The following is a 24,611-nucleotide window of genomic DNA, read 5'->3' on the forward strand; positions in this document are numbered from 1 at the left end:
CTATTTGGGGTCTTTTGTGGTTCCGTATGAATTTTAGAACTATTTGCTCTAGTTTGTTGGAGAATGCTGTTGGTATTTTGATAGAGATTGCATTGAATCTGTAGATTGCTTTAGGCAGGATGGCCATTTTGACAATATTAATTCTTCCTATCCATGAGCACAGGATATGTTTCCATTTATTGATGTCTTCTTTAATTTCTCTCATGAGTGTCTTGTAGGTTTCAGGGTATAGGATTTTCACTTCCTTCATTAGGTTTATTCTTAGGTATTTTATTCTTTTTGATGCAATTGTGAATGGAATTGTTTTCCTGATTTCTCTTTCTGCTAGTTCATCGTTAGTGTATAGGAATGCAACAGATTTTTGTGTATTTTGTATCCTGTAACTTTGCTGAATTCAGATGTTAGATCTAGTAGTTTTGGAGTGGATTCTTTAGGGTTTTTTATGTACAATATCATGTCATCTGCAAACAGTGACAGTTTAACTTCTTCCTTGCCAATCTGGATGCCTTTTATTTCTTTGTGTTGTCTGATTGCCGTGGCTAGGACCTCCAGAACTATGTTGAATGAAAATGGGGAGAGTGGGCATCCTTGTCTTGTTCCTGATCTTAAAGGAAAAGCTTTCAGCTTCTCACTGTTAAGTATGATGTTGGCTGTGGGTTTGTCATATATGGCCTTTCTTATGTTGAGGTACTTGCCCTCTATACCCATTTTGTTAAGAGTTTTTGTCATGAATGGATGTTGAATTTTGTCAAATGCTTTTTCAGCGTCTATGGCTATGATCATGTGGTTTTTGTTCTTTTTGTTGGTGTGGTGGATGATGTTGATGAATTTTTGAATATTGTACCATCCTTGCATCCCTGGAATAAATCCCACTTGATCATGATGGATGATCTTTATGTATTTTTGAATTCTTTTGCTAATATTTTGTTGAGTATTTTTGCATCTATGTTCATCAGGGATATTGGTCTGTAATTTTCTTTTTTTGTGGTGTCTTTGCCTGGTTTGGGTATTAGAGTGATGCTGGCCTCATAGAAGGAGTTGGAAAGTATTCCCTCTTCTACTTTTTGGAGAACTTTAAGGAGGATGGGTATTAGGTCTTCACTAAATGTTTGATAAAACTCAGCATTGAAGCAATGTGGTCCAGGGGTTTTGTTCTTAGGTAGTTTTTTGATTGCCAATTAAATTTTGTTGCTGGTTATTGGTTTATTGGTCTGTTCAAATTTTCTGTTTATTCCTGGGTCAGCCTTGGAAGGTTGTATTTTTCTAGGAATTTTTCCATTTCTTCTAGGTTATCCAGTTTGGTAGCATATAATTTTAATAGTATTCTCTCATAATTCTTTCTGTGGTGTCCATAATGATTTTTCCTTTCTCATTTCTGATTATGTTTATGTGTGTAGACTCTCTTTTTCTCTTGATAAGTCTGGCTAAGGGTTTATCCATTTTGTTTATTTTCTCGAAGAACCAGCTCCTGCTTTCATTCTTTCTATTGTTTTATTCTTCTAGATTTTATTTATTTATGCTCTAATCTTTATTATGTCCTTCCTTCTACTGACTTTGGGCCTCATTTGTTCTTCTTTTTCTAGTTTCGTTAATTGTGAGTTTAGACTGTTCATATGGGACTTTTCTTCTTTCTTGAGGTAGGCCTGTATTGCAATATACTTCCCTCTTAGCATGGGCTTTGCTGCATCCCACAGATTTTGCAGTGTTGAATTACTGTAAACTAATTTTTAAGTTGGGCTGTATTTAAAAGTGAACCTTACCTAGTAAAAATACTGTTTCTTTTTTTTGTGATTGCTTTTAGTCATACTGAAATGGAACAATGAAAAATAGGGTTAGGTAGTCACTTGTTTAAGGTCATTGAGAAGTCAGTAGACTTGCTTGCATTTTGGGTAGGAGGTGAGAGAGGCATAAGAAATTTTAGTAGGGCTAAATTTTAGATGTTGTTCTGCTAAATCTAAGGTATTAGAAAGCTGAAGACTATATAAAATGTTGAAATGCAGAAAAAAAAGCAGTTTGAGTTTTTTTCTATATTTAATACATCAGTCATTTCCAAAAGTATTAATTTTGATTCTCATGGGCATTTAAAGTCATAAAAATCCTTTCATCTCCAACCTATTAAAAATATCACACCTAAAAGCATTGAAACTAACTTGTAAGTCTTGCTGATGTTAGAACTAAAAATATTTTCATGTAATGATTGATTATTAATTATTCATATAAATGCTAAGTTTACCAAGGCTTCAATTAAGGGAAAAGAATCATTATACAACATACCTGGTACAGTCGCCTTTTTGTAGTTGCAAAAGATGTTAATGTCAGCACTTTCATTAGCTGTCAGTGATTAGCAGTACATTCCACCTCAGAGGTATTCCCTTTTACTTTTTACTGTTAGACACTCTTTTGTAGAGAGAGACTGAAAAGCAGCAAAAGAGATATATGGTGCTTTATGGGTGAATAAAACAATTATTTGAGCTTCTTTAATTTCCATAAAGGTTTGAATACACTAACATTTTTTATAACTGAGTTTAAATTAATGTTGAAATTGAAATAGAAAAAAATGGAGTATTTGTTTTCTGTTTAAATTCATGTATCCATGATATAATTTGCAAATGTAAAACAGCATAATAAAATACTAAAGTAACCCTAGCTCACCAAGGAAAGAGAAAACGGTGATATACACATACACACACACAGAGTACTGAAAGAAAAATGAAAAAGAAGTAATAGCTTTACTACTGAGTTGTTGATATACTTAGTTCCTGACAGTTTGAATAATCATGTATGAGAATCCGTTAATAGCCTCTGCAAGACAATAGGATAACCTGTATTATACTTTCCTTCCATGCATCGTTTTATCACTTCTGTTAAGTTTATATGTTTAGGTAAAAGGAGAAAATATCAAGCCCTCTTTGGATTCTCCCTTTCGTATTAGATTCATCTCTGCTGTGGAGACCAGTCACTTGGAAGTACAGAAGTACCCTTAACCGGGTTACTGAAAAAGGGTAGTACGGAAATCAACCAACGTCCAGTCACAGTTGAGGGGGCTTTTACCCTTGAGCCTCCAAACCGAGCCAAACAAAAGCTTGCTCCTATTCCTGTGGAGCTAGCCCCAACTGTGGGAGTGTCTGTGGCTTTGCAGAGGGAAGGCATGGATACCCAGGCAAGTAGTGACCCTCCTTCCCCAGCTCTGGTATCATCATGATATAAAAGCTGAACCTCAGAAGAGCAACCAGCATAAGAAAGTATTTACTACTCTTAATTAGTTGCCTATGTTTTAGGAGACTTCCTCTCAGAAAAGATGTTTTTCAAAAGCACTGTGGCTTCCACTGCTGTGGTTTATCAGTGACAGTTTGTCCAGAACCTTTCAGTGCAGTCTTTACATGTAGGGGGATCCGCTTCCCAGCGCCCACCCCAGTTCATAGTCGATGACCATGGCAGAGAAGGAACTCTGGCAAAAGAGTGAAACATTTTTAGATCTGTTTCTGGGAATCTGCATTAGTGTTACAATTTTTGTTGACTCAAGCTTAGCTAAGAAGAGGTTTTTGGTTCATAAGTGCTTTACCACATACTCTTTAGACAACAGAGATGGGTGTTTATTTGTATATGTCTTTTTATTGCATATAGTCCCAGAATCAACCTCTATATCCTGTTCTTTTAAAGAACTGATCTTTATGTATGTTATGAATTAAAGATAGAAAAACTGAAGTGAGAGTTAAAAAATATATATATGCACATGTTTTTAGAAGGTGGTGGAGCAGAGAGGAAGAATATCATACAAGATACCTGATTTTGTTTTTAGCAGTATAGGCTTCCATTTGTATTGCCTTGGTATGAATAACCATTCCCAGGGACTCCTATGCCTGACTTCTTTTATTGAATATCCCTTCTTTATCCACTAGGATGCATTTTGGTACTCAGGCCTGGATATCATATTTCCTTCCTGTTCATCTTCTTTTTCTGGTCCTAGATGCAATAAGAAAATTTGCAAATTATGAAGAAAAATAGACTAGGAATATCCAAACTGGGAAAGGAAGCTTATATTTTTAGAAAACAACGTCACATCTTTTGCTTTATTATGAAGGAAAGTTCTTTGCAAATTGTGCTTTATTTAAAAATTGTTTTTAGTCTTTAATTGAATTAAAGACCCAGAATGAACATGAACCACAGCATTCAAAGAAGAGAGTTTTAACCCCCATAGAGGAGAAGACACTTACTGGGCCAAAGTCACCAAGCATGTCCCCTGTTCCACCTCAAAAGCAGTTACCTCCAACAAGAGAAGATGCAACAGAGAGTGAAGTGGAAAGCTTACGGTATGATAAGGTCACAAAACCAAATCCAAAGGGTAAGATGTCCTTTTTTCTCTTTTGAAACTTTTATTTGGAAATAATTTCAAGCTTAAAACAAGTTAACAGAAAGGAAAGTATTAACTAGAAATACTCATGAACCGTTTACCCAGATTTGCTCGTTAATATTTTATTCATTTTCTTTATCATTTGCATTTGAGATCACTGCAAACTGTGTCCCCATTTCTGTTTTTTTTTTTTTATGTCCTTTCTATAAATCTTTTTGGTATAGATTTTGCAGTCATCTAATAAATGACAAAGTTTTCATGGATTCTAAGCAAAAAATTGGGAGTTCTTTTAAGACCCAATAATGTGTGGTGGTGTAAAAAGAAAAATTCTATTTAAAATAATTGCAATCTATTTAATTTCGTAATACAATTTGCTAAAAGGTAAGAGAATTTTTCATCTACTTCCTTATCAGCAATAGTAGGTGATTCAAAAGAAATTAAGGAATATAGTTCTTGCAAATAGATATTTAACTAGTAAACTCATGAATATCTTGAATTTGTTGCAATTTTAGAGGAAATAAGTACTCCTGTTATAGTAAACTCATAATCATTTTTCATCCTAAAAGTAAGAGAGAGTCTGAAAATGCATATTTATCTGGGTTTATAATATGCTTCCACCCATTGCATAAGGATCTACAGTTATATGCAGTAATGTAAGTAATCAGAGCAAGTGGTGGGTTAGAAGTTAGAAGTTTGGGTGTGAGTGGTAACTGTCACTGAGTAGCTATAGGACTTGGGCCATTCACAACATGTCTCTGGTCTATAATAAGATTAGACCAGATAGGTCTGTCTTTTCAAGTTTTAACTTCTTGCTAAACTTTGTCATATGTGCTTAAACTAACCAAAACTACTTTTTAAAAAGTGGTGCAATTATATCTGCAGGAAGTCTCAAACACAGCCTTTTGAATACTAAGTTATGTTCATGTACCTTATGGAAATAAGTTAGTGCCTTATTCAGTAGATATGCCAGGCTACTGTTGTACATTTCTGCATTGGTATTGTGTCCTTTTAGGTTTTACAATAAGTGTTGAGAGTGAGCTCTTTTTTCCATAGTTCCATAATGGGAATTAAAGCCTACATAATTTGAGGCAAGTCACTTTCAGAAGTTGAGCTTCAGTTCATATGTTTATAAACCCAAATAGTCAAATTTTTTGCTTGAAGGTAAATGAGATGACATCTTGAAGTTATGTAAAGAACTTAAGAGAAACTGTTAAATGGAATTTTCAAAAAAAATTTTGTGTTCATTTTAGCCATCAGTTCTTCTGTACCTGCTTCAGTGGCCCAGCCAGGGTTGACATCGAATGCCTCAGAAACAGCTTCAGGACAGAAGGTTGCTGTTCCAGCAACATCGCATCATTTTTGCTTTTCAATAGATTTAAGGAGTATCCGTGATTTGGAAGTTGGGTTTCCAATCAACTGTATATTAAGGTGCGATATAGTTTTGTTTCAAAGCATTTTCATAGGAGAAATGCCTTTCCTACATTTGGGTAGTTGCCGAGGGAGAAATGTTACCAAAGAAGCGATCACATTTGTTAAGCCAGTGGACTGTAACAGGGGTAAGGCTGTGTCCTGTGACTTGGAACTTACGGTGGCAGTGGTGGCACTGACAATGAGAAGTAAAGGCTTACCTAATTCTGGTATAATTATTACAGGTTTTCATAATAATTTATTAGTGCTCCTACTTAAAAACAGTGACTCTTGAACCTAAATTGTGTTGTTTCTGGAAATAGCCACAGTTAAAAATAATGGAAGTATGATATCTTACTTTTCTACAAAACTGTATTATAATGGGTGTTTATATCCTCAATACTTACATTTTGTAGCTGTGAATCTAAAAACCTTGTTTAATGATTATAAGTGGAATGTGCCCACACTGTTCAATATAAAGAAGCAAAATATATGTACATATATATATATAATCAAAAAATATATATATGTATTTCAGTCAAATGGCTTTATACAATAGTTTGTTTTTAATAATACATTTTCATAGACTTTTGGCTAAGGTATATGCTAAGTGTAATAAAATAATGTGTTTTAGTTTGTAGTATTTCGTTTCTCCTCATAAATTTCTTTGGAGCAAGCATTAGTATTTGTAATGACATTGATGGTCTTTATGTGATTAAAGTGAGAAAATCTTTCTGTCCTGAAAGATTTTCAATCCAGGATTCAATCCAATCATGGATTGCCATTCCCAGGAATGTCAGTGACTACACATTGCTTCCTGCTATTATTTGAGGCATACCTGCCTTTTCAAATGCATAAACCAACTCTTACTTGCATCTACTTTTTCAGTTGTTTGATTTCTTATCAAGTTGTTTCCAAATTCCTCTGAGCTTCAATGTGAATAATAGACCCAAGGGACCCAGCACTGACTAAGTTCATGAATTCATAGAATGGGAGACTGTCCACCACAGCTTAAGTTTGCATTTTACCTCATGTTAGGTGCTGAGAATCATTACTAAAACGTGCTTTAATTTGAAAAGTGAAGGCCAGAAAAAGGCTTTCTATCACAGCTTTTCTCAAAGGGCTTATATGAACCATCTCAAAATTGTTTTTAGAATAGAATTATTACTTATTCTCTTAATTTTTGTCTTTTCTCCCTCCACTCCTTAAACTGAGATCTCTTTTCTGCTGTCCTGGAGAATTTGATCTTAGGATACCTAGAGATGATGTTGGCCAGAAACATAGAAACATAGGAATGACCTAAAATTAAATGGATGCTGTGAGGGGGGAGCCTTGTGCAAGCCCACTGAGAAAGTGCTAATGTTAGTTGTTGGGTTTCCTTCTTGCCACAAGGGCCATTAGTTTAATCATTAAGTGCTTACACTGTGCCAGCACTGTGCCTGGTATTAGGGATACATGGGCCATGTGAATAAAGAGCTAACCTAGGAAAGAAGATAGATTCAGAAAAAAGTCAGTATGTGAGGGAGGCTACAAGTTTACTTGGCAAAGAAAAGGGGAAAGAACATTCCAAATTGAAGAAATAGTAATGATCCACTTAACACTGTACATAGAATTCTCTTGATAAAGACTGCTAGACTTGTCTTTGATTCATTTTAAGGCACTTTTTAAAGTACTAGCTGTTTAACTTGCTCTGGTAAATTTTATGTTGTCATTTCTGCATTGGTATGCAATTGTAGTCTGCAGCTGTATCATGGAATTCGTGAAATTAACACTGGTATTTGAAAAAGTTTAATGCGTTTGTCTTTTAAAAAATAATCAGTACATCCTGGAGTGGAGTGATAGGGGATTGATTTTCTCTTTGTGAGATGAAGATGGCCTAATTCAGTAGATATGTGATCATATAGGAATTGAATGATTGAATAGGATTCTTGTAGGAAATCAGTTTTTACTAGTAGGCTTTAAATTCTCGTTTTTATAATGAATAACAAGATACGAGATGAAATTTAAATGAGCATTATCATATCTTTACATTTGGCTTTAAATACAAAAAAAAGTTTAGCAGTAGTCAGCATTCTACCATTTAATCTGGTGTGTTTTTATGATGAAGAAATAGTGTTACGTCACCCTTCAATTCATATGTAGTATATTTGAATTGCTTTCATCCTTGATTCTCAGTTTAAAGACAATACCATGTATGCATCCTTTTGGAGTTAACTAAGGTTTTTTTAGCCCGTAAAAAATCAGGACATTATCACATAAAGGAAAAGAGTTTTAGAAATTAAATTTACCATATATTTATTGAGTGTATATTATACGGTGAAAACTGCCTATTTGTTTGTTCCTGGAAGTGCAAAGATTAAAAAGATAGGACCTGTACCCTCCAGGAATTCTTAAACAGATGGCAGTTTGGTTTGTTTGTGGAGTCATTTTCATTCCTACGAAGTGTATAAAAATAGCTGTCTCTTCTGCATTTGGTGTCATTACCTTTAAAGTACCAGCATTCTGCTCCTTCCCTAGAAGGTCATTGAAAGATACTTGTAAAGCAACTTTGGCTATAGTGCTATACAAATAATGTATTTTCTCTTTAATTTCTGTAATTATTATATAAACACTGAAAATACTTGTATGATTTTAAAGTTGGTGATAGGAGTAAAACCATGAGTTTGTACCATTTATCTATTTAAAAATTCTATTAATTCATAATATTCATCTTATATATATTTTAAACAGACTATCAATCTCATTAGATTGATAAATTATAAGACTATCAAACTGTATTTAAAATTTTTTTTTCTCAAATTTTAGGTACTCGTATCCATTCTTTGGAAGTGCAGCTCCTATTATGACTAATCCTCCTGTAGAAGTTCGAAAAAACATGGAAGTTTTTCTTCCCCAATCTTACTGTGCATTTGATTTTGCAACTGTACCTCAGCAGCTGCAAGATACCTTCTTAAGGTAATGTGTACATGGTGTGTATGATAGTTTTCTCTCAAATCAGCTCTTGAAAATTTGTACCTTATTAATAAGAGGAATTCCTGTAAGTTTAAACCCACAGCAGTTTATGCGTTTGAGAATCTAGAAACAAATATACTAGTAACATGTGTGACATTTGTGCTTCCATTAAGTTTAATGTGCTTATGAAGGCTCTTTTCAGATTTTCATCTTTTTTGCCTAAGTTTGGATATTAATAATCTATGAGTAATGAAGGAGCTTCAAAAAGTAGTCTTGCCTTGTCCTAATATAATAAGTGAAGAATAGTTCTTGGCTAAGAACTATTTAGTCCTTATTATTGATTCACTGAATGACTGTAGTATTTAATTTGTTTTTTATATTTTTTCATCTAGATAAAAATGGGTTGTTAATCCAGTCATATGGAATGGATTTGTGAGGAAAAATGAGATCTGTAAAATGTCTTTTTATTCTTAAAGTATCACTATTTAAATTGTATATGATTTTATGAGGATGAAGATTAAAAATTAACCATTTGTGGAAATAATAGTATTTGAAGGGTTTTCTTTATTGCATGGAAAGAGGATAGAAAATGTAGTAGTATTTCCTATTTGTTACCTGTGGAATTGAGCCTTTTCATTCCAGTTAACAAAAACATCTTTGACTGCATTAAGGAAATGCAAAGGTTTTAGTCTAGAAAACACTTAGTTCAGAGTTGATAGGTATGAACACGTTTCTCTCTCCTTTAGGATTCCATTGCTGGTTGAATTATGGCACAAGGATAAAATGAGTAAAGATTTACTTCTGGGAATTGCCAGAATCCAGCTTTCTAACATCTTGTCTTCAGAAAAAACTCGCTTTTTAGGTTCTAATGGTGAACAATGTTGGCGTCAAACTTTCAGTGAAAGTGTACCTATTATAGCAGCACAGGGGTAATGTATTTCCCAACATTAGTCTTACCTTTGCTTTTTGTTCGGATTAGCTACATAACATTTTCTCCTTTCATGGAATCGTTTCTCTGATCTTTCTTCTTTGACCTCTGTGGGCTATATACCAGGTTTGCTCTTTTGCTTTTTATATCCATGATACTTCATGGTGTGAAGAATCTATGCTCCTGTAATACTGTGATATTACTGCAGCTGGTGGGTATTTCCTTCCCCACTCTTCAGCATAAAAAGTTTAAATTCAGGATCTGTTTTTTTATTTACTTAGTCCAAGATCAAATTTATAATGTATTTTTACATTATTTTGCATTGTTAAGGACTGTGATTATTTTTCTACTTGAAAGGTATTTTAACTTTTGCCCCTGAAAGAAAGCCTGAGAATGTTTGACACATCTAAAAATGAGTTGTTGGGTTTTTTTTTTTGCACTGAAATTTATGCCACAGTGAAAAACATGAGGTCACATATCTTAAACAAAGAAGTGAATGATCATTTTAACAGTAGAGATCTAAATATAGTTTAACATGATCTATTACATGCCTTTATTTTTAAAGCACAGTAAGAATGTAGAAAGAAATCAGGTTCAGTAAAAAGCTGATAAATACAAGTGTTATTAAAATTTCTTCCCTAAGTGTTACCCATCCATAACCACTTTTAGTGACTGAAGGGTTTATAGTAAAATTTTATTCCCTTTGATGATCCTGGGAATAAATGTTTTAGAGAATCAAATATTCTGGTTAACTGAAAATCATTTTAAAAATAAGCATTCTTTTCTTTCATCATAAGTAGAATTCAGTGAAAACAAGTCATAATGAGTTGAAATTATTTTAATGCTGTTTGTTATGAACTGTAACTTTTATTGCCATGCTCTGTAGGCAGAAAAGTTTTAAATTTACCTGAGTGAAAACTTCAGGCATGAAAGTGCTTTTCATTATACTTTAGTCATTTCTTCTAAAATCTGTGAGATTAGAAGAAAATATAAACGTTATTTAATTAAGAGTTCAAGTTTGTAGAATATTATTCATTAAAGTTTTGTTTGACCAAGGGCTTGTGGAATATATTTGATTTAGACAAAGCCACACTTTTTTGTTAAAAGATTTTTTTCCTATAACATTTTGTCTTTTTTTTTACTTGTTTAATGATAGATGACACATGCTATTTTGTGATGCAATGAGTTACTCATTCTGATGAAAATAACACATAGTTATCCTAACACAGTGTGCATATCCAATAAAAGATGTATGAGTGTGTTCATTCCAGGAATGTACAAAAAGAATTCAGAATAACATACATAATCAAGTGCAGGGAATTACGTTTCTTTTACTCAGTAATTCATTAGTATATTTTATAGGCATTTAAAATGACATTTTTGAATTGATGTTTATGACATGAGAAAATGCTCCTCATGTGAATGGGCAAAAAGGACAAAACTGTATGATCTAATGAGCATGAGTGCAAGTGTATCTACATACAGTTAAAGAGAGGAAGGAAATTAAATTTTAGTAGTAATTACCTGTGAGCAGTGCAGTTTTAAATTTCTCCTTTCTGATTTTTAGTTCCAAATAATCTGCAGCTGGTGTAGGTTATTTGTAATAAATATAGGTATGTCCTTAATAGGGTGTTAAAATACAAATCATGTATCTGGATGGTCTTGAAGCCTATAGAAGCCAGTGCAGTTTCAGCAGCAAGTGTCAGGTACAAGAAATGGTGCCCTACACAATGCTCTAGCATTGGGGAAATACAAGGAAAAGTAATACAAATGCATTCCCGTGAAATTTAAGGAATTTTTAAATTTCATTTTGTAGGTCAAACAACAGGATAATAGATCTTTCTTACACAGTGACTCTGGAAGATTATGGACTGGTAAAAATGCGTGAGATTTTTATCTCTGATTCATCTCAGGTAGCTATCATTGAATGTTGTAAAATTATTCTTTAAAATGAGTCTAATGTATGCATGTGTGTGACTGTTTCATTATGCTTTTTCATTCATGTATTAGGGTTTATCTGCTGCACAACAGAAGCCATCTTCTCTTCCTACAGCGCCACGTCCTTTAGAAATCCAGACAGAGCCTCGTGAAACCCTGGAATACAAAGCAGCACTTGAGCTAGAAATGTGGAAAGAGATGCAGGAAGACATTTTTGAAAATCAGGTTACTTTTTTTTTTTTTTGAGAGGGCATCTCTCATATTTATTGATCAAATGGTTGTTAGAAAATCAGGTTACTTTTTAAATGTTACTTAAAAAGTCTGTTTTTGTCTACATGGTATATTTTTCTTTCTCCATTTTAGGCTTTTCTGTGTTCCATGGGTATACATTCCAGTCCCTTTGAGTATCAAGAAAGTTGTATTCATAAAGAAAAAATGAGAGTAAAAAAATTCTCAATATGTGACAGCTTGCTAAAAGTGTCTCAGCAGGATTCCCCTAAACTTTCTCCATGAATCTTGGGCAAAATTAAGACTGAAGGTTAGAATTCAGAGGTTAAGAACTTGAAAGTGTCTTTATTTCAAGGCCCTCATGTAGCATACACTGCTGGAACCTGGAACCACAAGTCTTTAAATAAGAGAGTTAGGAAACAGACCTTACAATTGGCTTTATAATCTCCTGAATTATATGGAAATACTTGCTTCAGGCATCCTGTTTTTTGTTTTTTAAGAATGAAATGGAATGCCTGAAAGAAATAAATCAGTGATCAGTATTAACTGAAAACTACTGGTTTGTTTATTTGAAATATTTCGGGTTTCCTTGGGACTTTATTTTTCTCCCTTTTGTAGCTAAAGCAGAAAGAACTGGCTCATATGCAGGCTCTTGCAGAGGAATGGAAGAAAAGGGACCGAGAGAGAGAATCACTAGTAAAGAAAAAGGTAATAACTCATAAAGAAATTGAAGGAGGGGAGAAATAATATTAGTGACAGTATCTTTGGTCCTCTATGTGTAAGGTGTCTCTTTTTTCCTCTCACCATTTTTTACCCTAGTTTTCGGCAATATGATTATACTGGGCCTTGCTTTTCTGTATCTTTATGTGTGTGTGTTCACCTGTTTGGATTCTTTGAGCTTCTTTGATCATATGGTTTGTTTGTTTGTTTTTAACAGTTTTCATAAACTTTGGAACCATTTGGGTTATTGTTTTTCAAATATTTTTCCTGTGTCCTGTCTCATTCTTAGATTCCAGTTTACACGTTAGACTGCTTAATATTGACCCATAGATAACTGGATTATTACAAAGTCATTTTTTTTGAAAAGTTAATATTTCAAAAATGTGAAAAGTTAATAAAATTACTAAAATTGTGACAAATCCAACTTGTGCCATAATTGAACTTTCTTTTGCTCCACCCCCCCCCCAAAAAAAACCTCTCAGTTTCATTTTGGATATTTTCTATTGATGTGAGTTTAAGTTCACTGATCATTTGTTTTACAGGGCCTAATTATGCCATTCAGCATAATTTTTCATTTCATATACTGTATTTTTCATCTTAAGATCCATTTGGGTCCTTTTTTAAAAATATATTCCTCTTTACTCTTCATCATGTTCATGTTTTCCTTTACTGTTCTCAATATCTGGAATTTTTGATAGGTTATCTACTAGTTCTAGCATCTGTATCATTTTGAGGTCTATTTCTATTAGTTTTCTCCTGGTTATAGGTTACATTTTTCTACTTTGTGTACCTGGTAATTTTTTCTTGGATGCCAGACATTGTCAATTTTAAATTGTTGATGGGTGGATTTTGTTTTATTCCCTGAAAGAGTGTTCATTTTTTTCTGGTACATCATTACTTGCTTGGGATGAGTTTGACCTATTTAAGTTTTGTTAGGCTTAAATCCAGAGCATCCTTTGGCATTGGGCTGTTTAGCACTGTTGTCCGGAGGACTCTGTGATGCCTAGTGCATCACAAGTCTCCCTTTTCTGGTTACTCGGAATGTAAACTATTCTCAGACCTTTCTGAGCTCTGGGAATTGTTCCACCTGTTGCATTCCAGTGGTTATTTCCCCAGCCTCATGGAGCTTCAGCTCAGGCAACACTGATCGGTATTCAGCCTCAGATTTGAGGGGACTAGTCTGCAGATCTCCAGTGCTCTCTCTCTCTCTACATATATATATATATATATATATATATATATATATATATCTCCCCTCTCCTCACAAAATTTTAGTTGCCTCAGCCTCTCCAGTCTGTTTCCTCAACTCAGCGAGATTGCTAGGTTCTGTTTGGGTTCCCTTCCTATGAGCTGCACTTTGGAAAAAGCCTCCAGGCAGTAAGCTAGAGTTATTGTACGGTTTGCTTCATTTGTTTCCTGTGTCTCAGGGATCATAGTCCTGTGCTGCATTGTCCAATGTGTTGAAACAACTGCTTCATACATGTTGGTCAGTTTTCATTTTCTTCCACAGGAGACTAATAGCACTATAGAGGAGGCCAAGGGAAGTTGGTCTTTCTAGGTGGAAGCAGAAGTCCCCAAGGCCTTTGACCTGAAAATAACTATTTCAACTTTATCTAACTTAATTTTCAACCATTAAAAACTTGAAAGACCAGTAAGCTTTAAAAAAAGCTATAATAAGAAAAAGATAACAAGACTATTCCAAAGCCTCTATTCTTAAGGAGTATTCAAATAATCAATAGTGTAACTAGAAACCCTCACACATATTTATACATTATGTTAGTTTTACTTAAAAGTGAATTATATATTAAGTGATATGTATAGTACTTAAATATCACATATTAGTTGAATCTGAGTGAGCTGGAAAATATTTAAATTTTTTGAATTTTTCATTAGCCCTTAAGTTAAAGTGAGTTTATCCTTGAACCATTTATTTTCCTGCTATTAAGTTTTCCAGTATTGAAGTTTGCAAAATTCAAATCATAAAAAAATTTGAAAAGTTAATAAAATTACTAAAATTGTGACAAATTCAACTTGTGCCATAAATGAACTTACTTTTGCCCCCTCCCCCCAAAATTAGTTTCAGTGTAATAAGTTGAAAACTTACCAAGTAATTTTTGCTTGTCTATCCTTTTGGCAGTCTTTTTAGACCTACTCTATTTTTAGATGAACCAAAAGTAGGTAGTAGAATTAGCAGAATTAATATAAGTGATCTTGATTAGTTAGTATGTTGGGCCTAAGCCATCAAAATAATGTTTAACAAGGACAAATATCAAATTCTGTAATCATATTAAACTGTCACTTGGATAGTGGGTATAGTTGTCTCAGTTTTAAAAACAAAAACCTTGGGGATTTTCTTTGACATCACAAACAATGGGACTAGGATTCTCAAATAACAAGAAACGATTTTAGAGTAAGGTAATAGAATGCCTTGCCCTAGTATTTGGCAGCACACATTCTTTGATCTCTGAATTAGTGAGATCACATCTGGGTACCATATTTTTTAAAGGACTTAGTTTAGTATCTAGACTCTAGATTAAACCCAAGATATTAGAGTATGTGGAAATCATAGTATATGGATAAGAGTTGAAATTTCTGTTTATCTTGCAGAAGAAAAAAAGACTAGGAGGATATGTGATGGCTATCACCAGACTCAAATATGTGAAGATACACTTTTCTTCTCCATTCAAGAGGTAGAAATAGGATTGAAGGGTAGGCTTCCAAAGAGCTCCAAACCAGGGCTTTATTGGCTGTAGGAGGTGAGATCAGGATGGGGCTAGGACTTGGAGGTCAGTTGGTGAAGATGACAGAAAAATTGTTTCAGACATTCCTACTGAAAATGATTAGTCTGAGCTGAAAGATAGAAAACCATGATAGTCCTCCATCCTGTATAGGCTGAGCAGGTAGATCTCTTATCCTGAATCAAACCCACATCTTACAGAGTAGAGCAGGACTTCAGGCCTGTAGAAATTGGGGTACTCTGCTAGGGGCCCAATAGGGACTCTGGCTTCAGAAGCAGTCAAGAGCTCTCTAAGTGTACCTCTAGTAAAGGACTGACTTGAAACCGACTAGCTGATCTAGAAACAGGTTTAGTTCTAGGGAGAGAATGTAAGTGACAAAGAGGGCATCAGAATATTCTCAGTATGCAGTATTGAGCAAGGCAGATTTTAAGGAGCTAGGTTTTGACTAAACAAAATTTTTTACGAGCAATCTAACTGCTCTATGGGAGAATGGGCTTCCACAGGAGACTAATAGCACTAGAGATAATCCAAGCAGAAGCTAGGTGGGTCTCTTTCCTTAGAGTACAATAGAAAGAAGTTCTGCTCTGAACTGGTGTATGTAATTCATGATTTTCCCATTCTGGGATCCTCTGTTTCAGTAAAATAATACATGCATTTTTTAACTTATGGTTTGAATTTAGGGAAAAGATAAGGTGACTTTTATTATATTTTAGGTGGCTGAATATACTGTTCTAGAAGGAAAACTTCAGAAAACCCTAATTGACTTAGAGAAGCGAGAGCAGCAGCTTGCCATTACAGAATCAGAGGTAATGTGTTCATCTATCACACCCACATTTCACAGAATCCATACGTTAAGTTCATACCATTCACTTCTTTTTCCTTAATACTTAAATAGACTTTATGGAAATTGTCTATCAGACATAATGGAGAAAACTGCTATTTATCTGAGTAAAAGATGTTTTTATGTTAGAGTGTGAGGACTGGGTAGGAAAGTGTTACTTGAAATGATTAACTGTTACTCAGCCAGCTTTGGCTGACTTCTGTGGTGGTGAGGGTTTTTGGTTAACTTTTCCATTATGGAAATGGGACTGGTAGTTGTACTACCCAGAGAAAAGAGTAGAATTCTGATTTTGCTTTCAGTAAGAAGAGAATATTCCTCTTTCTTGCTCATTAAAGATTAGACCCCAAGAACGAATGTAAACTTATGTCCACTATGCCTAGTTGGCATTTTTGTTACGTCTTATTAATTTCTAGCTAAATACTTGTTAAATCTTTACATAAATACTTTTTAAAATTACTATCCAGGTCATTTCAAAATAATTAGAATTTCTTCCACATTAATTTTATATGCCCCTTCCTTAGCCACATATTTTTCTTAAAATTTTCTTAGCATATCACCCTAACCTTTATAGACTTTCTGGGATTTCTAAATTGATGTAGATGTTTAAACTTAAATATAATGTATATTTGTCCAATACTAAGGCTCTGTTATCTTGTATGTCATTAGGCAGAAAATAAGTTTCTACAGAAGAAAAGAAATTTGGGCATACTTGCTTACATAAGAAAATGGGTTTTGTTCAAATATGAATTTTAAGTGATTGGATTTTTTCAATTGAATTTATATAAGTCATTTATGGATTTTTATATATACTTTCTCTATTAGAATTAAATGATTGAAAATTTATAATGTTGGTATACTAAAGTATTAACTCTCTAATAACCGAAAAGGATATAAAAATAAATGTGTAAGTGTTTTGAATACTTGACTGTATATAGGGATAACAGAATATTGATTAGTATAACACAGCTGGGAATAGGCCAACCTCTTAAAGATGCACGTGTGTTAAGCTTCAAAGAGAAAGAAAGGAACTGAAATCAGAACGTGAACGGAACCTGCAAGAACTTCAGGACTCCATCCGCCGGGCCAAAGAAGATTGTGTTCACCAGGTGGAACTAGAAAGATTAAAGATCAAGCCGCTGGAGGAGGATAAACACCGACTTCACCAGCAGGTTGGATAAAATACCTCTCATCTCCTTATACTTCGAAATTGTTTGCATTCTAAAATAATAGAAGTAGTTTACTAAAAAGTTTTAAAAGTTATAAAAATTCACAGTAATTTGGACTGTTAATCAAATTTATTGCACTGAGACCAAATATACTTTAAATTGGATCTTATTTCCCTAAATCAGGACTATACCAGAATATAATTATTCCTTTAAAATTATTTACATGGAATTATTTCAGGGAACTTTCAGCTTAAAATCTTTTTCTAACAAATCTCCTTTTAGCAAACATAGATATTCTTTGTATATAGCTGGCCCAAATTCAGTTAGGAACTGAATTTCATGAAAGAATTCCCTATGCTCCTCTCCCTTTTCTCACACCTTCCGCTCCCCTCTCACCCCACGCCACTCTGCTTTCCATCTGCGTTCTCCAGCCAGCCAGTTCTCAGAGAAGCCACCAGCAGCCGAGCTGGCCAGTTCACCGGGCAGACTTACTGACAGCATCAACACTACTGACCATGGTTTTGTATGTTCTCTTCTCTCTTCTTCCAGAACTCCGCTGTCCTTGCTTTCCTCTACTTTTCTGGCCGTCTATCCAGAAGCCTCTGTCTAGCCATTAAATGTTGAACTTCCTTCAAGCTCAGACTCACTTTGTACTAAATAGTCTTATGCCCATGGCTTCAGAGCCATTGAACCTCTGGGACTTTCACATTTATATCACAGACCTTCCCTTTGTACTCCTGACCATCTGTCCCATTGCCTTTTCAACATCTGTCCTCAAATGTCTTGAAGGCATTAAAACCCAACGTGATCCTCTTATCCATACCTGACCCTCCTGTAAGTGTTATTTCAGTTGGACACCTCTAATCTGTTCTTCCTGTTGCAGCCAGAGTGATAATTTTGAAATTAAGGAATCATGACACCCTCATCTGAAACCTTTCAGTGTCGTCTTACTGCTCATAGGAAAAATCAGAATCATGACTTGGTCTTATAAGCCTCTGCATAGTTTGGACCCAGCCTACCTCTCTCACCTCAACTCCTGCTCTCTCAGTTTTGCTGTATATTCTCCAGCCACCTTAGTCTTCCTTTAGGTCTGCAAGCATACTGTGCTTGCTTCACCCATAACATCTTAATGGGTGCTACTTTTTCTGGGCCTCAGGTACTATTCTCATCTGTCAGTTACCAGCTGAAACATCACTTACCCAGAGAAATCTTCCCAGACTCCTGCTTCCCAAGTCTAGGTGAAGTTTTTGTTGTATCCTTTCATCAGATACTATTCTTCTTTTTCTTTATGATATGCTATAATGCTCTTACTGTTTTCATTAATGTGATAATTTGATCAGTGTCAGATTTGATCAGTGTTGGCTCTATAAAACTGATTTTGTTTATATCTGTATGCTGGAGCCCAGCCAGTCTTCAGCACATAATAGGGGCTTAATAAATATGTGATATAAAAAAGAAGGATCAAACTATTAAAAAGTAAGCTTATCCTGCTTGGAAATTTTCAGTATAGATAATGTGTAGATTCAGTGTATGTTGAATGCCTCCAAAGTTTTCAGTAAATTCTGGAATGAAGAATAGTTTCCATAGAAGTTCAGAGTCAGTTAAGATCACATTATTTAGGTGATTGTAAATGTAAATTTGATTGTTATTGTGGAGGTGTTATGTGAAGTATGAAAGCTGATGTTGTACAAGTGGGCAGTTGTGGTGGGATTCCCCAGTTGTGCCTCTGCTCTCCCACTCACCGGGAAGATGCAGCCATCTAGAGCGAAGGCTCCTCGCATGTCTGAGAGTCCCCGGAGGAGCTCTTGAAAACCCGCCCCCTCACCCACCATCCCAGGCGGGAGTAGTTAGTTAGCTGAGGTCTTTGTGGGAAGAACCTTTGTGGAGGAGCTGGTATTTTGGGAAAATTACCTGAGGCACTCCTAGAATATCATCTAAGACCTGGGAAAAAACTGGAGGGAGCTGGCAATGGAAGTTTCTGAGATAACCAAATTGCTAAGCCCATAACTATAAAAATTTCACATTTTATATGTAAGAAAACTTAATAGAGTCCCTTACTTGAACCAAGTTACATGTACTGTACACGCAATTCTAACTAGACAGGTAGAAGGGACAGATAGACATACTGTCAGTGAAAGCTGATTAGGATAAAGTATCTACATTCAAACAAATAAAAGCAGTTACGAGAACTCAAAAAGTCAGTGTAGTTTATGGACCCTTAGGCAAAGGAAAAAGATCCCAATAAGCCTTGTAGCTTATTGCTTTGGAACCTGATTGTAACCACTGATTGGAGTAATTGTTTATGATAATGTCCTTGAATGGAGGAAAAAATACCAAATATTAAGTTGATTCGCTTTTCTTTAAAACAGAAATGTGAGAAATACTTTAGAAAGGTTTCCATTCAACTTTAAAAATATAAGTTTAGATGTTCACAAAGAGGTACACTTCAGTTATGTGGACAATTTTCATGTATGGAATACCTCATTATAGAGATAGTAGATGAATTCTAATTAGAATTGTTTTGTATTTGACACAAAACAATTTATTGGTAATTTAAGTTCCATTTCATCACAGATTTTTGTATTTCAGATATCATTGTCTTATTTCTTAGTCAAGAGAAAATTGGTTTATCTAATGATTGATAGTCATATTGATATGTTTTTGGAAATCATCTTTAGCAATACCTGTTTGCATTTGATTAAAAAAAAAAAATTCCAGACTGAAAAGAACATCTTCCTATTCTTTTTTTTTTTGGTGATTTTGAAACTGTTGTAAGGGAAATTATAAAATGTTTAGTCAAAGCAAGCCATCTTTTTTTAATTTAAGGAAGTATTGCCTGCTTTCATTAAAATATTAGTCTAAGGGATGAAAAGTTCTGAAATCTGGTAATGCTTCTGCTCACTAGCTCTTTTGCACTGCCTTGGTTATTTAGCTCCTTGACCCTCAATTTTCTTACCTAGAAATATGAAGGGGTTGGGCTAAATAATCTTTAAATTAAATTAAGATATAATAGTACTTAAATTATGAAATTATATAGCATCAAATTATACAAACAATAAATAGAGCATTAAAATTAAATTTATTTTCATCAGTAATAACCCTGTATCTCTGTAATACTCCATCTTTTCTTACATATGACATCTTAAGTATAAAGTATCAGTGTTTTTATAAGGTGACTTTTTCATTTGCCATCTAAAATTTAACAAAAACATTCTCATGATACTGGTTTTATAAGAAATTTCATATTTTTAAATTTTTGTAAACTGTTAATTGGTTTACTAAATTTTTAAGATTACTAGAGATCTTAAATTTCCTCATTATATTTTATGTATTTTCTAAATTTTCTACTGTGAACATGATCTAGAATAATAAAAAATAGCACTGTTGAGAATCTGTAATACTAAACTTCACACACTTTTAAAATGGCTCTAATAGTTTTTTCTTTTTTAAATACAGCTTAATGATGCTGAAAAAAGGTATAAGATTTTGGAAAAAGAGTTCCATCAGTTCAAGGATCAGCAAAGCAACAAACCAGAAATCCGTCTACAGTCTGAAATAAATCTTCTCACCTTAGAAAAGGTACCTATGTCAATTTATGGCACTTCAGTGCTAATGATCATTTTATAAAATTAATTAATGGTACTAGCATATATAACATAATAACATCTCACTGTAGCATTCTGTTAACAATTAAGAATATGACAGAGAATTCAAGGCATGTAATAGTGTCAGTACTTGAAGTTTTTGCTTTTACCAGTTATAGCTTATGCTCATTAGAGTCCTTGGTTGCAAACCACCAAACTGACTAACTGTAGGAATGAAAGTATTCACAGAACTGTCGGGGAGGTTGACGAACCAGCCCAGGTATGGACAGGAGCCAAGGACAGCAAGGCATGGCCTACCTGCTCGCATTGCTCAGGATGCTCCTGTTTGTGCCATCACTCCCTTGTCACTTGATTCTATATTCCAATTCTCTTGTCATTCTGCTGAACTCTGTTTCTCTCTGCAATGTTACTGCCCTTCAGACTCGGCATCCCAAATAGGAACAGTCACTTAAATTACAGTCCTGCACTCCACTCTTAACTTGCAAGAAGGGATATCCATCCTAATTTGTTTTCTAGTGTTGGCAGCCAGGTCCTCCCTCTGATTTATATTGGGATTCCTCAAAAAGAATGTTCAGGTTCTAGGCATTGAAAAATGTTTAATGTCCAACAGATCACCCAAGTTTGACAGCATGTGTTTTTGCATATTATAGTTTATATATATAATATTTAGGCATTATGAAAAAGATACAGCATACAAAGACAAATAACCTTTAGAAGTTTAAGGATTTGTGTCAGCCGTTGCCTGTCTTTTCCCACTTTACTTCACTGAAGGCTTCCTTGCCCTCTCTCTTCTGTAGGTTAGGTCACTAGAGGGCATTAACAGAAGATGGGTGGGTGGGAATTGGGAAGATGCCAGGGTAGTTCCTCCTCCTCTTTTTCTGCTTCCCTTTTTTCTCTGGAAGTAGTTGCATCTTTTCATGGTTCTATCTCCTATCAGGCAGCCATGCTCCCCCTTTGAATAATCCCCACTGTTGTTCAGCTCATTTGACACCCCCAATTTCTGGGTTCCTGGTAGTAAGAACTACTCTTTCCCAGAAGATGTAGGGGCTTTCTGCTCCTGCTGATCACTGGGTTGCTGATACATACCTCCTCTTGCATTTCTGCTCTTTTATTATCTGTCTGACCAGTTTCCTGTTTTAAATTACTCTGTTTGAAAGACCAAGAATGATTTCTGGTTCCCTGACAGGATGTTGATGGCTACAGTGGATTTTATATTACACAGTAAAGATGTGTACTATTTATGACACTATGCTAAAAACTACTGTGAATGATTGAAATGTGTGATGTGTACATAGAGTCACCAAGTTACAAAAGTTGACAAGGAACTTAAATAATTATAGCAAAAGATAAATGATAGCAGGTATCGTCTAACTTTCTCTTACTAATTGCTGTGAATGGAAAGGGGAAACAAAGTTATTTCTACTAAAATCAACACATTAAGTATAACAAAGAAATCAGATTGGATATGGAACCGAAAGAATAGATGAAATTTTAAGTGATATGTGGGTGATGTGATTCTAAGAAGAGGTATTGAATAGAAGTACAAACGTTAAAAAGTCTATTGCATATTTGGATAACTAGAACCTAGAGCTTAATTATTATAATAGTAATTTCAAAATTAGGCCTGGAAAGAGACTGCTAGAAATAAAAGTAATTTTCAGCCCTGGGAAACCTTAGATGTAAGTTAAAGATTTTGTACTTCATTAGTAAGAATAGACAAAGTTTAGTATAAAGTTTCTAAGATTGACTTAATGGATGCTAACATGAATAGAGAGGAATTTTTGATGAAGAACTTCTGGGTCAGTGAAAGTTGTAGAGAATTCTGGTTTTAGACATAGTACATTTGAGATGCTAGCAGAATAAGTGGAAGAATTCACTAAGTGGTTAGAAATGAGAAAATATAGTAGGAAGACAGAAAAGGGCTAGACATAGATTTCTGAGTGACTTGAATAAAGAAATAGCCTTACAAGAAAATGAACTTGCTCAAGGAGTATTTCAGAAGGACAGCAGAAAATTAAACCCATGGGGAAAGTTTATTTCATGGACAAAAAAACGAGAGTCAGGAAGGGGGGCCAAAATAGTGTAGAGAAGGAATAAGAAGAGTCTAGGGCAGTGTCCCAAAGACAAAGAGGAGTTTCAAGAATGAAGTAGTAAAAGTAATTGCTCAGGAGGGAAAGTCAAGAGTGATTAGAAAATGGCCATGGGTTCGGCAGTTAAGAAGTCACTGACTTAAGAAGTTGGATTGCTGATGGTTATAGAAGTCTGAAATGGAAAAGTAGATAAGGAAACATGTAGCCTAGGGGCTTAAACTCTGTTGACAAAAGCTTATTTAGAGGTAGGAAAGTCTGAGAATATTTTTATGTTGAGAACGAGAAATTAAAAGCAAGGAGAAACTGAAGCTTTAATAGAGGACAGGGTGGTTAAATCATGCATAGATAGAAGAATTACTCTTTGAAGGAAGAAACATTAAGAAGCAAAAAGGGTGGACATATAGAAAATTTAGAGACAAGAATGAGTATGGTAAAATTCTTTTGAGTTGAACAGAGTATTAAGTAACCTGTTTCTTCTAGTGTTTCAGAACTTATTAAATGTTTCTACAGCCTGTTAATTGTCATGCTGTCTGTTCCTCTTCGTATCCCCACATCTGTTAATTGTAAAGTCTTGCTAACTCTGCTTCTTATGTATCTGGGCAATTTCTTCATTTCTCTCCATTTTTGGCCACCTTCTCATTTCTCTACCAATGAACTTTTCCCACCGGACATTTCCCACCTCTGTTTTGGAAATACCAAATATTAAAAGTTTTTCCTTGTTTATAAATATGAATTCTGTGATACCTAACAGAGCTGTTTGAAGCACTCAGATAAGATCTCACTGATTCAGAAACTCTAATAAGTATTGAAGACCATTTCCATTTTACCTTGGGGAAGTTCAGAGACTAAATAGCTCAAATTGGAAAAGAAGCATTATCTTACTCGTCTTTCTGAATATAAACTAGATAATACCCACTGTAGGAATAAATTCTAAGTGATTTTTAAAATTCCTTCTTCCAAAATGATAAAAATCACTACAAGTATAAATAGTACCATGCACTTGTTCAGAGAGAGGGGGGAAAATGCATAACTGCTTCTGTATCAGTCCTAATGAAATGAATTCACATTGCATGTTTAAGTGCCTAGTAAAACAGGCTTCTCAGCTCTTCTGAAAATTCTTTGTAACATTTTTCTGAGGCCAGAAGAGGGCAGAATCTTATTTCTTAAGTAGCAACAAAGTTAAAAGCTCAAAAAGGAAGACGTAAGTGAAAATTTCTTATTCCATCTGTAATTTCTGATTATGTCAGATTGAGAGTGTTTTTTATGACCCACTCTACTCAATATAAAATAAGTATTTCCATTTTCACTGAAATGGTCTAAAGTTCACACTAAGATACGATTTTACCAAATGTAATTCTTAATTCCCTTTATTATGTGAGAAGTGAGTAATAGTTTGTGATTTGCTTTTAGCAAGGAAATGTTCTTTAGATGGCTTAAAAATAATTGGGACTTTTAAAGAATAAAATATGGAAAGCATAATTTAGTAGAGCATATGGAAGTTGAACACAGAAGCTAAAATTTATGTATTTAAGGATATTTGGTGAGTACTGTCTGCCCACCCTCATCTTAGGGCAAAGGAAAAAAATAAGGAAAAGTAAAGGGGTAAGAGAAAAAGTACATTATCCTTTTGGGACCTCACTTTTAAGG

The 24,611-nt window shown here is 34.5% G+C and overlaps 1 protein-coding gene across 4 annotated transcripts in view; it reads left to right on the forward strand.

Annotated features, from left to right (window-relative positions):
- The window catches only part of CEP120 (centrosomal protein 120), a 66,634-nt gene that overhangs the window by 18,453 nt on the left and 23,570 nt on the right, over nucleotides 1-24,611 (forward strand). The window contains exons 7-17 of one of the 4 annotated variants that reach the window (XM_073222022.1): nucleotides 2,933-3,160; nucleotides 4,261-4,342; nucleotides 5,602-5,779; nucleotides 8,564-8,713; nucleotides 9,457-9,639; nucleotides 11,455-11,551; nucleotides 11,649-11,801; nucleotides 12,423-12,512; nucleotides 15,976-16,068; nucleotides 17,111-17,272; nucleotides 20,726-20,848. In XM_073222022.1, the coding sequence (XP_073078123.1) occupies nucleotides 2,933-3,160; nucleotides 4,261-4,342; nucleotides 5,602-5,779; nucleotides 8,564-8,713; nucleotides 9,457-9,639; nucleotides 11,455-11,551; nucleotides 11,649-11,801; nucleotides 12,423-12,512; nucleotides 15,976-16,068; nucleotides 17,111-17,272; nucleotides 20,726-20,848 (1,539 nt within the window). Of the gene's footprint in view, nucleotides 1-2,932; nucleotides 3,161-4,125; nucleotides 4,343-5,601; nucleotides 5,780-8,563; nucleotides 8,714-9,456; nucleotides 9,640-11,454; nucleotides 11,552-11,648; nucleotides 11,802-12,422; nucleotides 12,513-15,975; nucleotides 16,069-17,110; nucleotides 17,273-20,725; nucleotides 20,849-24,611 lie in introns of all 4 variants that reach the window. The other 3 variants (XM_073222020.1, XM_073222021.1, XM_073222023.1) reach the window with 3 other exon arrangements.

The sequence above is a fragment of the Manis javanica genome, chromosome 14 (genome assembly GCF_040802235.1).
Source record: "Manis javanica isolate MJ-LG chromosome 14, MJ_LKY, whole genome shotgun sequence".
Classification (NCBI taxonomy): Eukaryota; Metazoa; Chordata; class Mammalia; order Pholidota; family Manidae; genus Manis; species Manis javanica.